The sequence below is a fragment of the Artemia franciscana genome, chromosome 3, assembly GCF_032884065.1.
Source record: "Artemia franciscana chromosome 3, ASM3288406v1, whole genome shotgun sequence".
NCBI lineage: Eukaryota > Metazoa > Arthropoda > Branchiopoda > Anostraca > Artemiidae > Artemia > Artemia franciscana.
The window spans coordinates 16,548,364-16,560,072 of NC_088865.1; the positions used below are offsets into that span (position 1 = coordinate 16,548,364).

An 11,709-nucleotide genomic window follows, 5' to 3' on the forward strand; every position below is an offset into this window, starting at 1 on the left:
CTAACGTCGGTATTTCTCGTGAAGCCTTTTCCTACCCTGCCTGGGTTCCTGGAAAAATAGTCATCGCTATCATTTTCAATTTGTTTGGTTCGTTTTATCTTGGCTTGTGTTTCGTCATTATAATAATAATAATAATAATAGTAATTTATTTATAACCCACATCATAACAAGCTATGGCACTTTTATATCAGGGACATCAAACTTACGAATTATCTTCCCGTTGCTATACCAAGGGGGGAGATAAAGTAAAAATTTACATATCTGAAATAAAAAGTTCTAATCTGATTAATATCTTTTTTCTTTAGAAGGGGATAAAGATCAGAAAGATAAAAGGACAGAATGATCACAGAATGTAGCATATAGTCTACCGAGTGCACGTCTATTATACTTCCCTCTATTAGCAACTATCTTAGAGTAGCCCAATTGAATTTTCTTTTGAACATCACGAACAGTGCACTGCCGTAGGCGAGAAATTGAATTCGTAACAATAATACCCAACCACCGAAAGGTGGAAACAAAGGGTATAGAAAAACCGCGACAAGCTAAGGGACCATTAGAGGAAGTCGGACCATTAAAAACTAGAAATTCACGTTTCTCAACATTAAGAGAAAGACCAATATTAGAAAATAGACGTGAAACTTTTGAGACCATAAACGAGAGACCTTGCTTATTTTTACACAAAAGTAAAAGGTCATCTGCATAAGCAAGATAAGAAACATCTGAGAGTCCAATAAAATAATTTGATCTAATTTCATCTAAAATACCAGAAATGCACATTTTGAATATACTAGGTGATAAAACCCCTCCCTGCTCGACACCTTGACATAAACGGACAAATGGAGATCCAGATTTATTAATTCGGAGGAAAGAATTCTCATACCAAAAACGAAGAAGAAAAATGACTGAAAGATTTACACCATTATTAAAAAGGGGAAAAAAGCTTGACTGTGAACTACATTGTCAAAAGCTTTAGAAAGGTCCAAAGTACACATATAAAGTGGCGACCCCTCAGCCATGTTATTCTTAAGGGCGGAAGAAAGAACACGGTGTGCATGTTGACAATCAATACCAGATTGAAACCCGAATTGATTCGATCCGAAATTCATATTTTCATTTAAATGAGGAATTAAAATATATTCAAGGATTTTACTCAAGATACACGTAGTGGTTATAGGGCGATAAGATGAACATTGAGAAGGGAGTTTTCCCCGCTTTAGAATTGAGGTGACATTTCCACAAAGAAAGCTATCTGGAACTAGAGAAGATGTTAAACACATTTGGAACAACAACTGCAAGTGAAATAAAAGAACAACACACTTTGGATTTATATTATTTATACTAATACCATCAATATCAATGGATGAAGATTTCAGTTGCTTAATTGCATTTTCAACAGCAGTTATTGATACTGGAATAATATGGCCTTGATGAAGCGAAGGTGGAAGAATTTTAGAAAGTAACTGAGAATAATGTGACTGCACGAAAAAATTAATTTTGGAAAAAATTCCCGAATAGTAAACATACCAAGTTGAACTAGAAATCGAATCACTATTATAAAGATCACTTTTATCCAGCATCTCAGAATTGATCAATTTAGACCAATCCTTTTTAGAGGCTGGAAATTCCATACCCTTATAACGAATAGATTTAAGGAACTTTTTATAATCATTCTTTGTTTTCTGCTTTATATCCGCAAGAGACCCCGTTGTAGGTCTACCACAATCAACCCAAATTCGAAGCCAAAGTTTTGCCTTATTTTTAAAATTCTTTAATTCAGGATCGGCAGCCCATATAGATTTCCACGTTTTTATACGAATACGTTCTTCGGGAACCGCAATTTTTTCAGCTTCTTTCCTACATCTAATTATATCATCATAATATCTATCAAGATCACGCTTACTACCCTTTACTTGCAATTGGAGTAGATGATAAGGCACACGAATACAATTAAGCAGTGTAGATAAAGACAATATATATAAAGCAATATCGGCTCTTTTCCAATTACTAAATTTAAACCATTTAGAATTCCCAATAGGGGCAACATTGCAAAGGTTACGTTTCAGTTTAGTAGTAAATGAAAGCGATAGATGGTCAATGTCATCAGACTCAATATCAACATGAATAATCGACCATTCTAGCTATGACGAACTGATTATATGGTCAATATTAGAAACACTACCAGATTGATGGATGTAGGAGTATGATAAATCTTTCTTCAGAATCACGTAAGAGGGCATGCACTCCAATATTTCTTGAGATCGATAACTTTGTTCATCCAAATCCGTATTAAAGTCACCAAGTACTATAAAATCAAGTTTATTTTCCTTGACACGAATCATCACGGACTTTAAAGACTTGCATGTAATAGCAAATTTATTTATTGACTCCACTGTGTTATTTTTATGTGGGAGATAAACATTAGCAAACACAGTACTATTTACTCTAACAGCAAGAATGTGCTTATCCGAATAAAAAAGGGATGGGTTCGAAAGATAAATACTTTTTTTTTAAAGTATCTCGTACAGATCGTCAATATAAGCATCTTTATTTTTTGTGCCATTGATATTGTGCGATATGATTGAAATTTGTAAAGTCATTTAGAGGTTTGTTGACTAGCAAAACCACGGAGAACGGAGCATGACATGCTAAAGGATACGTGTTCACCATTGCAATTGGCACATTTTGGTGAGGCATTGCATGGATTTTCTTTTGTACAAGTATGAGGGCTGGCACAACAAGCACATTTGGGCGCAGGACTGGGGACAAGCAGACTAGAAGTGATGGGGCGATCGGCACTTAAAACAATACTTTGGAATTTCCTTAAACTCGCTCAGTCTAAAGAATTCATAACAAATTCGTACACCGTCTTTGAAATAAGCAGCTTTAGCAAAAGAATCCACAAAATCAAGCTTAACTGTTTTCGAAGAGCCCAGCCTTCTGGCAGCAACAATACCGCTACAATTTGTGAAAGACTGAATCGGATAATCCTCTGGAACACCTTTTATAATGGCCGAATATTTCTTAGAAATTTCTTTGGTTGACGTACCGGCGAGAATGACGGGAACAGATGCACGGAAGTCTTCGGCAGCAGATTTATCAATATTTGCATACCACTTATCGTGAACAGGGCGAATACTGGATACAAGTTCATGGCCACTGATTTTATCAATAGCGTCTTTCCTTTTAATAGGATCTGATAGATGATACGGCACTTGAGAAACGACAATAGTGGTTGACTGGCGATTAGAGCCTACAGGTTTTGGTAACTGAGGGTAATTGAGGCTATAATTGTCCAACTTTGCTGACACAATTTGAACAAGTTGATGAACTTTGGAAACTTTAGAGGCTAATTGTGATTAGGCCACAGCCGGCAACACTGGAACTTCAGTTGGAAGTTTAATACCATAAGTTGGCATAGTGATGCTAGCTTCATCACACTTCTTCAAAAGATCGAGCATGTCCTCATTATTACTGGTTGCAGACTTTGCACCACTGCAGCGAGGGGGAATTTCATCAGGCGCAAGTTTCGACCATAAATCAGCCTTAGTTTCAACTATTTTTGGTGAAGCAAAATAATCCACTCCATTTCAATAATTTCCTTCTCAGAAATCGAATTCAGCCAATTACTTTGGACAAAATTTAACACAGGCAAATATATAAGTTCAAAGTCATTCAGATCCTCCGATTGTTCGCTAATACTTGGCATCTTTTCAATGCACCTGTTTTCAACCACCAAACATTTAAACCGTTCAATTTATAAATATAGGTCACTGTTATATGTCATTACAATCCCAAGCCAATTGTTGCGAAATAACAAGGTTACTGAATTAATTATGAAGCATACGTCAGGATTAAAAGTCTCTATGATACCAAGCCAATTGTTGCGAAATAACAAGGTCACTGAATTAATTATGAAGCTTAGGTCAGGATTAAAAGACTCTATGATCCCAAACCAAATATTGTGAAATGTTAAATTAATTCACTTGACAAGAAACTCACTGATTTAGCAGTGTTCATAAAATACCCAATTTTAGCAGTTCACGCATTGAACTCTGAAACAAAACTATTAATTAATGACCTTATCCATGTCAAAATCCCAAACCCAATCATCATCGCTATCATTTTCAATTTTAATACGTTTTGATACTGGCTATCCAGGTTGATTTTTGTTGACTCGCTCACATGTTCGGTGTCCCATGTCTTCTTACCGCGTGCATCTTTGCTATTCATTTTCATTTTTGACTTGCTCACTTACTCGGTTTCGCATGTCTTCTAATCGCGTGTGTCGCTGCTCGACATTTTCATTTTTGACACGCCGTCGCTTTTCTACTAACCGCGTGTGTCTTTGCTCTTCATTTTCATTTTGACACGCTTTAGTTTTCGCATATCTTCTAATGAACCGTGCCTTTGCTCGTAATTTTCATTTTCGAAATCATTATGGATTATGGTTACTTCAGACTATTTAGTAATGGCCTTTGCTTTAGCTGCCCGTATTGGTGTTTTCGCGATTAATGGTTTAGGTTGTCGATTTCTACATCTTATTAAGTTTGATAGTTGAGGTTTGGATTCCAAAGAATCATTATTTATAGTAACTGCAAATCTTTGGTTTTTGGGCCTTCCAACAGACATTGTATTATTGTATTGGAAACTCAATACAATAAACTCAACAATAATACATTGTATTATTGTATTGGAAACTTACACGATGTCATATCGACATCGTGTAAGAAAATTCTTACACGATGTCGGATATGATGTCATAAGAAATGCCTATATACTAACATAGTACGTGTACTAACATAGTACGAATATACTAACATACATATACTAATATACATATACTAACATAGTACATGACTACATTTGCAAAACCAAAAATTAAGGCTCTTAACGAATTTTCTCAGCCTTCTGACTTATCTAGATCATTTTTTGTATGCGATCCCAAGATATCGGTATCCCAAGATACCGATTTTATTTTCCGAAAATCGGTAATAACCGTAATTGATCTTAGATCATCATCAGGTCACTAGAATCTTCTTTACAAGACCTTGAGTTAAAGAAAAGCATGCTCAAGTCAGAGTTACAGAGGAACATGAGTCTTTCCAGAGTTAAGATAGATATGGACCTGCGTTCAAGGTGATTTTCAAGATGGGAGCGTAAAAAAGGAATATTAGAACAAACAACACTTTTACGCCTACTCTCTTACCACTATCAAATCCTTATCACTGGATCCAATTATGCTATCAATTGTAAAGACAGACTGTGAGTATACAAATAAAGCTTCACAGTATTTTGTCAACGAATTCCTCACATAACTTAGTCTGGGTTGTCCCATATATTCAACCCGTTTAAGACCTTGCATGACACCCAAAAGCCTTAGGTTACAGGAGGATTACTTAGGGCGATCCAATCAAAGAACAGGCTGTGTTGAAAATATTTATCAAATAGTAATTAGATAAGTCAAACTTCTTTTAAAGCATTCAAGTTTATTCTCCTCAACTGAAAGATCCATATACCTCACACACTGTCGTCTGTTGAATTGATGCTTTCACTTCATTAACTCAAAAATGGAAAGTAAGAAGGAACTGACAGATCTTCTACTAACAAACAAGAACAACTTAGATGCAATAGAGAAATTTTCTCAAGACAGTGGAATTAAATTCAGTGAATATTTTTGCCCTATGTCAAAGGGCCATCTTCAGCACAACACCAAAAAAAAATATCAAGAAATAAATGGGCTACCTATGGGAGCACGTTTATCCAGGCTACTAGAAAATATTTTTGTCGATAATCTTGGAAATTGGGTATTAAATGCTTTCTTTTTTTAAACACGTCTATTGGGGCTACTGTATGGATGAGGTAATTTGGCTTTGGAATTATGGGGAAACTGAACTTCGGAGTTTCTTAGATCATATTAATACTTATGATAGAAATTAGTAGTTTATCCTAGAAATTGAAGTTGAAAACAAACTTCCGTTTTTAGACGTGTTAATTATCCGAAATGCTGATAAACTGGATTTTACTATCTATAAAACTAGCGCAAAACAAAAGATATCTTCATTTTAATTCAAATCACCCCTTTTAGTTAAAAGAGCAGTTGTAATTTCTCTCAATGATCGTACCCTGAATATTGGCTCCGATTGGTATATAAATGCAGAAATAAATTTGATCAGAGATATTTTTTTTGGAAACGGATACCCCATTCCTTTTTTCAATAGTAAAATTTACTGTAGACTAAACAGACATTCTCCTAAAATAAAAGATATTTCACAATATCAGGCTCCTGATAAGCCCTCAAACATAATATATCTTCCGTATATTCCAAAAATCAAAACAAAATTCAATTTTTTTATTTTGATATTCCGTTAAATTTCAATTCCAAAGAAATGAAATTTAATAAAATCCGTTGATTTTTGAATTAAAAAAAGGGAATAGTTGTGGGAAAAGTCAAAGTCATGGCCAATTGTAGAAAAAGCCAAGACAGATTGTCCAATTAAGTGGGCGGCTAGTCAAAGGTAATTTTACCCCTTTGATTGCCATTGTTACTAGTTGACTCGTATTTTGAAAAGTGTTTCTTCTTCCCCAGCATCTTTTCTCAGTAAGTCTTCTGCAAAGGGTTCATATTTGTTTGTATTCAAGGTTAAGCGCAATATCTTGACACTGCCTTGTTATTTCATTTCATTTAAGTTGTTCCCATTCGCTTTCTCATCTCCACGTCTAATTCGCAATATAGTCAAACTGCTTAAACTGTTTATAATTTCAAAAAAAGTCCCCGTTTTTCTCTACGAGATTAAGTGGTTGCAGCAAGGAACTTTCAATTTTGATGTATCGTTTGGAAATTTGAAAAATAAAATCAAATCCTTTTGGGTAGTTAGTATTAATTCTAATTATTTTTATTATTATTATTAGGGGATTCTCTTGATTCTTGATTTCCCTCTTCTTGTTTCACTGCTGGTATAATTTTTTTATCTTTAGTACGGTGGGGTTTCTGCTTTGGTGTGGTGATTAATTTCCTTTAAGCTTATTGATTGTTTTCCTTGTTTGTTTATCATATCTTTCATTTTGACTGAAGATTCATCTATTTCTTTTTTTATCTATGCAAGACAAACTTGTTTCTCTGCCAGATATTTGTACAGTTAGTTTGTTATGTAAATGTGATAGAAAAGTATATGAGCCTCAACCCGAACGACTTGCGTATCTGTCTCTGGAAAATCGCGTGTAATCATCTTTGATTTTCTGTTAAAAAAATCTTTTAAAGTTTTCCTTAAACTCCAAGTTTTATTAAATAACATTATTTTCAATTGTGTTTTGATAAAACTTGTTTATTGGGGATTCATCTTTCATGTAATTTTTGCGTCAGCCATAATAGGATATGATCCTCCTGAAATAGAAAAATGGAAATGATTCTTTACTCGAGAGACCTTATTCCATCCAGTAGTCCATCGCTCTGATTGCCCTACGAAAAAAAGCGTAAGACCTATTACAATTACCCACTTCAAGTTACAGTGTGCAAACGTCTTTCACTACCAGCAAACTTTTTTTTTCTTAACAACTTCCCTTGGCAGGTATATCTGCTCATTTTCTTTCGACGAGATTTCCTCCATGTGGCCTGTTTGACAAGACCTCAAGACAGAAAAGGTAGGATAGTTTTCTCTTAATATCTAAAGGATAAAACATATAGGAAACAGTACTTAAAAAACAGTCTCGGTTGGCGTTGTTGGCTACTTTCTGTGAAAGTATAGCAGATGTATACAAACTAACGATATAGTCTGGCTAATTTGAGGAACTAGTGGCATATTGTGCACTTTTAATATGACATGTGCTGCAATATATTTTTGGAAAAATAAGAGCTAAGTATTTTCTTAGTGTTAAAATCTTGACTAGTTACCGAAAATAAAAATAAAAACATAGTTTTTCTCAATAATGCTGTTTTTGTTTGATTTTGATGTACAACAGTAGTTGCTATTTACTGACAGAATTAAGCTTTAACATCACTGGTAGAATAAATACCTTTTGCTTCTTCGACGGCAAAGTCTAACTTAGTGTTGAGTCTTTATTGTGAACATGTTGTCTGGTAAAACTTCTGGAATTTAAGCTTTTAGAGTCCACTGGGGAAATGTAACAATTGAAAATACGTTTTATAAATAAATCTAATCTTCTTTTCTTTTTTTTAGGAAAGATGAAATTTACCCCGTAACAGCTTGGTAGAAGTAAATTACGATGAAAGATTTTAAAGGAAGAAAACTATATAGCAAAGCCTAATTGTTTACTTGTACAATATAGGAAATTTCGGTCCTTGTTTGGAATTTTTTTCCTATTAAATATTTCCAGCACAGAACCAAAGACAGCCAATTATAGGGCCCTATACTTGCTGAATGCTTTGTATTTTTTTTTTTTAGTTTCCAGCTTCAACAAAGTTCTAAATTTTTTGAATGTTAAAAATTAATCAATGGAATTAACACTAACACTGTTTTATTTATTACAGTGTATTCCTTCATTCGTATATTTGGTTTAGAGTTAAGCTTACTATGATATGACTGTCACTCTTTATTAGATGTGATAAGTAGAGTAAAAAATTTGAAGAATGACTACTCCCGTACTAATCACTGCAGTCCAGGCTTTAAATATCTATATAGTTCTTCTTTTTTACTTCAATTTTTACTTTTTTTTGGAAAACTAGCATGCATGGGTTAACCGGATAAAGGAGCAAAAATTTAATTAAAATAACAAACAATTTATATGGCTGCAAGAGGTTTACTATGGCCATCCCTATCTCTCTCTCGTTCTTTTTTTTTTTAGTCAACATTAAGCCTGAATATAAATACTGCAGGATGATACCTTCCTGCTTATTTCAGAAGACTTTTTTCTTTCTTAAAAAAAATATTAAATTTTGCTTTAAAATATTCCTATGCTCTTTACGCTAAAGTTTTGCTTTTTGACACCACTGAACAACAAGGGCCATTGAATCAGAATGGTAAGTATTTTTAAACCACTATAAGACTTTAGCATAAAGAGCAAGAGATTGGGGAGGGGGCAACCCTCCTCGTATACAGAAATGATTTTTGTTTGTTTATGTTTTAAAGCTGCTCCTTACTTTCATTTGCAAAAACTTGTTTTATTTAATTTTTTACTGAATTGCTAAGAAATTGTAGGAAATTTGAGCAACATATTTCTTTTATAAATTTTAATTTACAATTGATGCTAACACTGATCATAAGGAAGAAGCAGGAAATCACTAAGCTTTCTTGAATAAGAGCATTAATAACTATGCCCAAAGTAAGTTTATGATTAGCAAAAATTTCTAAAAGAGAGTAATCTTGCCGAAAATAATTTTTCAACTAAGCTTCTGGTAAACTGTAAGAAAATACTTGATTTCCTGTTTAAATTTACTACCTTTTACGAAAGAACCAAATCCAGTAAATGGAAAGAACCCCAAAAGTTAGACACATATGGATGGGAAAAGGCTATTTTGGCCCATCCCAATTAATTCTCTGTTGCTTCCCCACCAATTTTTTATATTTTTGCAAATAAACAATTTCTCATTTTTATAAATTTTTGAGTACAGAAATACTGCATTTAAAGACGACACTGTAAGCGGTGTTTTTAAATGCAAAGTAATGCAAAATAAAATGCAATAAATGCAAAGTAATGCAAAGTAAAAGCACTCTAAGTTTCTTCAAAATACACATTTTATAAATTATTTGTCTTCTGAATGCATTAAGTACAACTAAATTGGTTCGACCTCAGGCACTCCTAGAAACATCATTTTTAGTATCTATGGAAGTGCGGTAGAAGCATCTTCAGTATAATGTTTTGTTATTAGATAATTTGTTTGGCTTTTTGGCTAATTCGTTATTGGCTAATTTTAAAGATAACAGCTTCTCTTATTGGTTATTTTTTGGCCATCTGTCAACAAATTCCACCTGAAAACCAAACTTGTGGAGAACCTCTCGCTTCCTCTTTATGTTGGGATAAAGTGGAGTCAGCTACGGGTTTATTTGATAGGCTAAATTCTAGCTTAAATATTCCTGGCATGAACCAAGATAGATGTCTCCTTCATTTGTTTTCTCACTTCCTTAAATTGTTTCTTAATTAAAGTCATAAATTACTTCTTTTTTTACTTTATTACTTAATATTTTATTTCTTAAATTGAGCAGTTAATTTATTAAATTGTTCATTTTCTTACGTATTTTCTTATATTAGTTATCGTATATAAATCTAGAAGTAACATTTATAAGGGAAACGCGGGCTGTATATAAGAGAATTCACTTTCCCACATACTTTTCAATTTCAAATCTGGCTTTGTTTGGAATGAGTGTTAGTCTTCATTAGATCGCCTAGTGGGATAATATGCACCCGAAGGTAAAAATAAAGTGTTCGTCCTGAAATTTAAGTTCTCTTGACTCTTTAAATAGACGGTGTTCTAATTAGCAGAAATTGTTGTAGGTTATTATGCAATACTACGCATTGCTTACAGATAGATAAACATATAAATTGACATGTGTATAAGAAAACTAGTTCCTAGTGGGCCATAGAACTAACAGGCACTTTTCAGTATCGAATAGTCAAACAAAAAAGTAAGATGCACCAATTAATTGGAAAGCCCAGAACTAAAGATATACACATTTTTATTTTGATGTGCTCAAGAAATTTAGATTTTTATCGTTCAGGTTCTTTTATAGTTAAAACTAACGTTTGAACGAAATGTATACTGCCCATACACAAATATAGAGAGATTGGAATATATTCAGTGCAGTAGCGCCAATTGGGCCATAGAGGGGTGTTTGCCGCTATATTTCCCTCAATTTCCTTAAGATTTGAAGAATACTTTTCCTGGTATTATCATTGAAGATGCCTTATTTCGGCATTTTAGTTGAAAAAACACTAAAGAAAAAGGAATAAAATCACTTCTCGCAAGACTTTAAAAAATATATTGTCAAAATATGGGCACCAATACAAAACAAAATTACGGGGCTACATTTTAGCGAATTCATATCACTGACTAAGACATATTCTCTTTATTTTTGTTATTGATAACTAACACATTGATACAGAGCTTTCAACTTTGAAAGTGTAAGGAGTTATCGATATGCATGATTCTTTTTTATAATTTCTTCTCATTTCAGTATTTATAATAAAAAAAGAGAAATTTTCAATGGTTCCTTTTTCTTACATTGAGCTATCCCCCATTCGACTATGCCTACCAGTAAACAGCAATACTCATCATAGGTAGCGCAATAGCACTGCCTAAGTAATGACCGAAGTGGAAGTATCATATTTTTTTCACCAAGGCACTTCGTATGAAGGAATTGCCGTAGAAAATTTGGAGGGGGGTTTAATCGATTGAAATTGAAAGAACTAATGTCTTATTTAAGAGACAAAAGTAATTGGAGATCAAGCAACCCCCTCCCTAAACCACTTATTCCCCAAAAGACCTCCAATCAAGATTTTAAGATAACTATCCTACTGATCATAATTGAAAGGTTCAGAAGCTACGCCTCTGGAGAAGATCCCCTCCAAGGCCCTTGTGGCAAGAGTTATATGTTATGCAATTCACCCATCATCTGTCAAAAACATATAAGGGGATTCACGTCCGGCTCCTCTTTCAAACGGATTTTCACGTAATTTCTTGTTTCCTTGCAGCATACAGAATGTGTCCTTATCATCCTGAAACTGGATTTTGATAAATCTATCCGTAAACTCAAGTAG

General features: G+C 33.8%; 1 protein-coding gene across 3 annotated transcripts in view; it reads left to right on the plus strand.

Moving 5' to 3' along the window:
- The window catches only part of LOC136024946 (ionotropic receptor 25a-like), a 126,914-nt gene extending 118,571 nt beyond the window's left edge, over positions 1-8,343 (plus strand). For all 3 annotated transcript variants that reach the window (XR_010616981.1, XM_065700538.1, XM_065700539.1), the window contains one exon: positions 8,175-8,343. Coding sequence is in view for 2 of the 3 variants with exons in the window: in XM_065700538.1 (XP_065556610.1) it covers positions 8,175-8,208 (34 nt within the window). In the remaining variant the exon portion in view is untranslated. The remainder of the gene's footprint in view (positions 1-8,174) is intronic.
- The last annotated feature ends 3,366 nt before the right edge of the window (positions 8,344-11,709 follow it).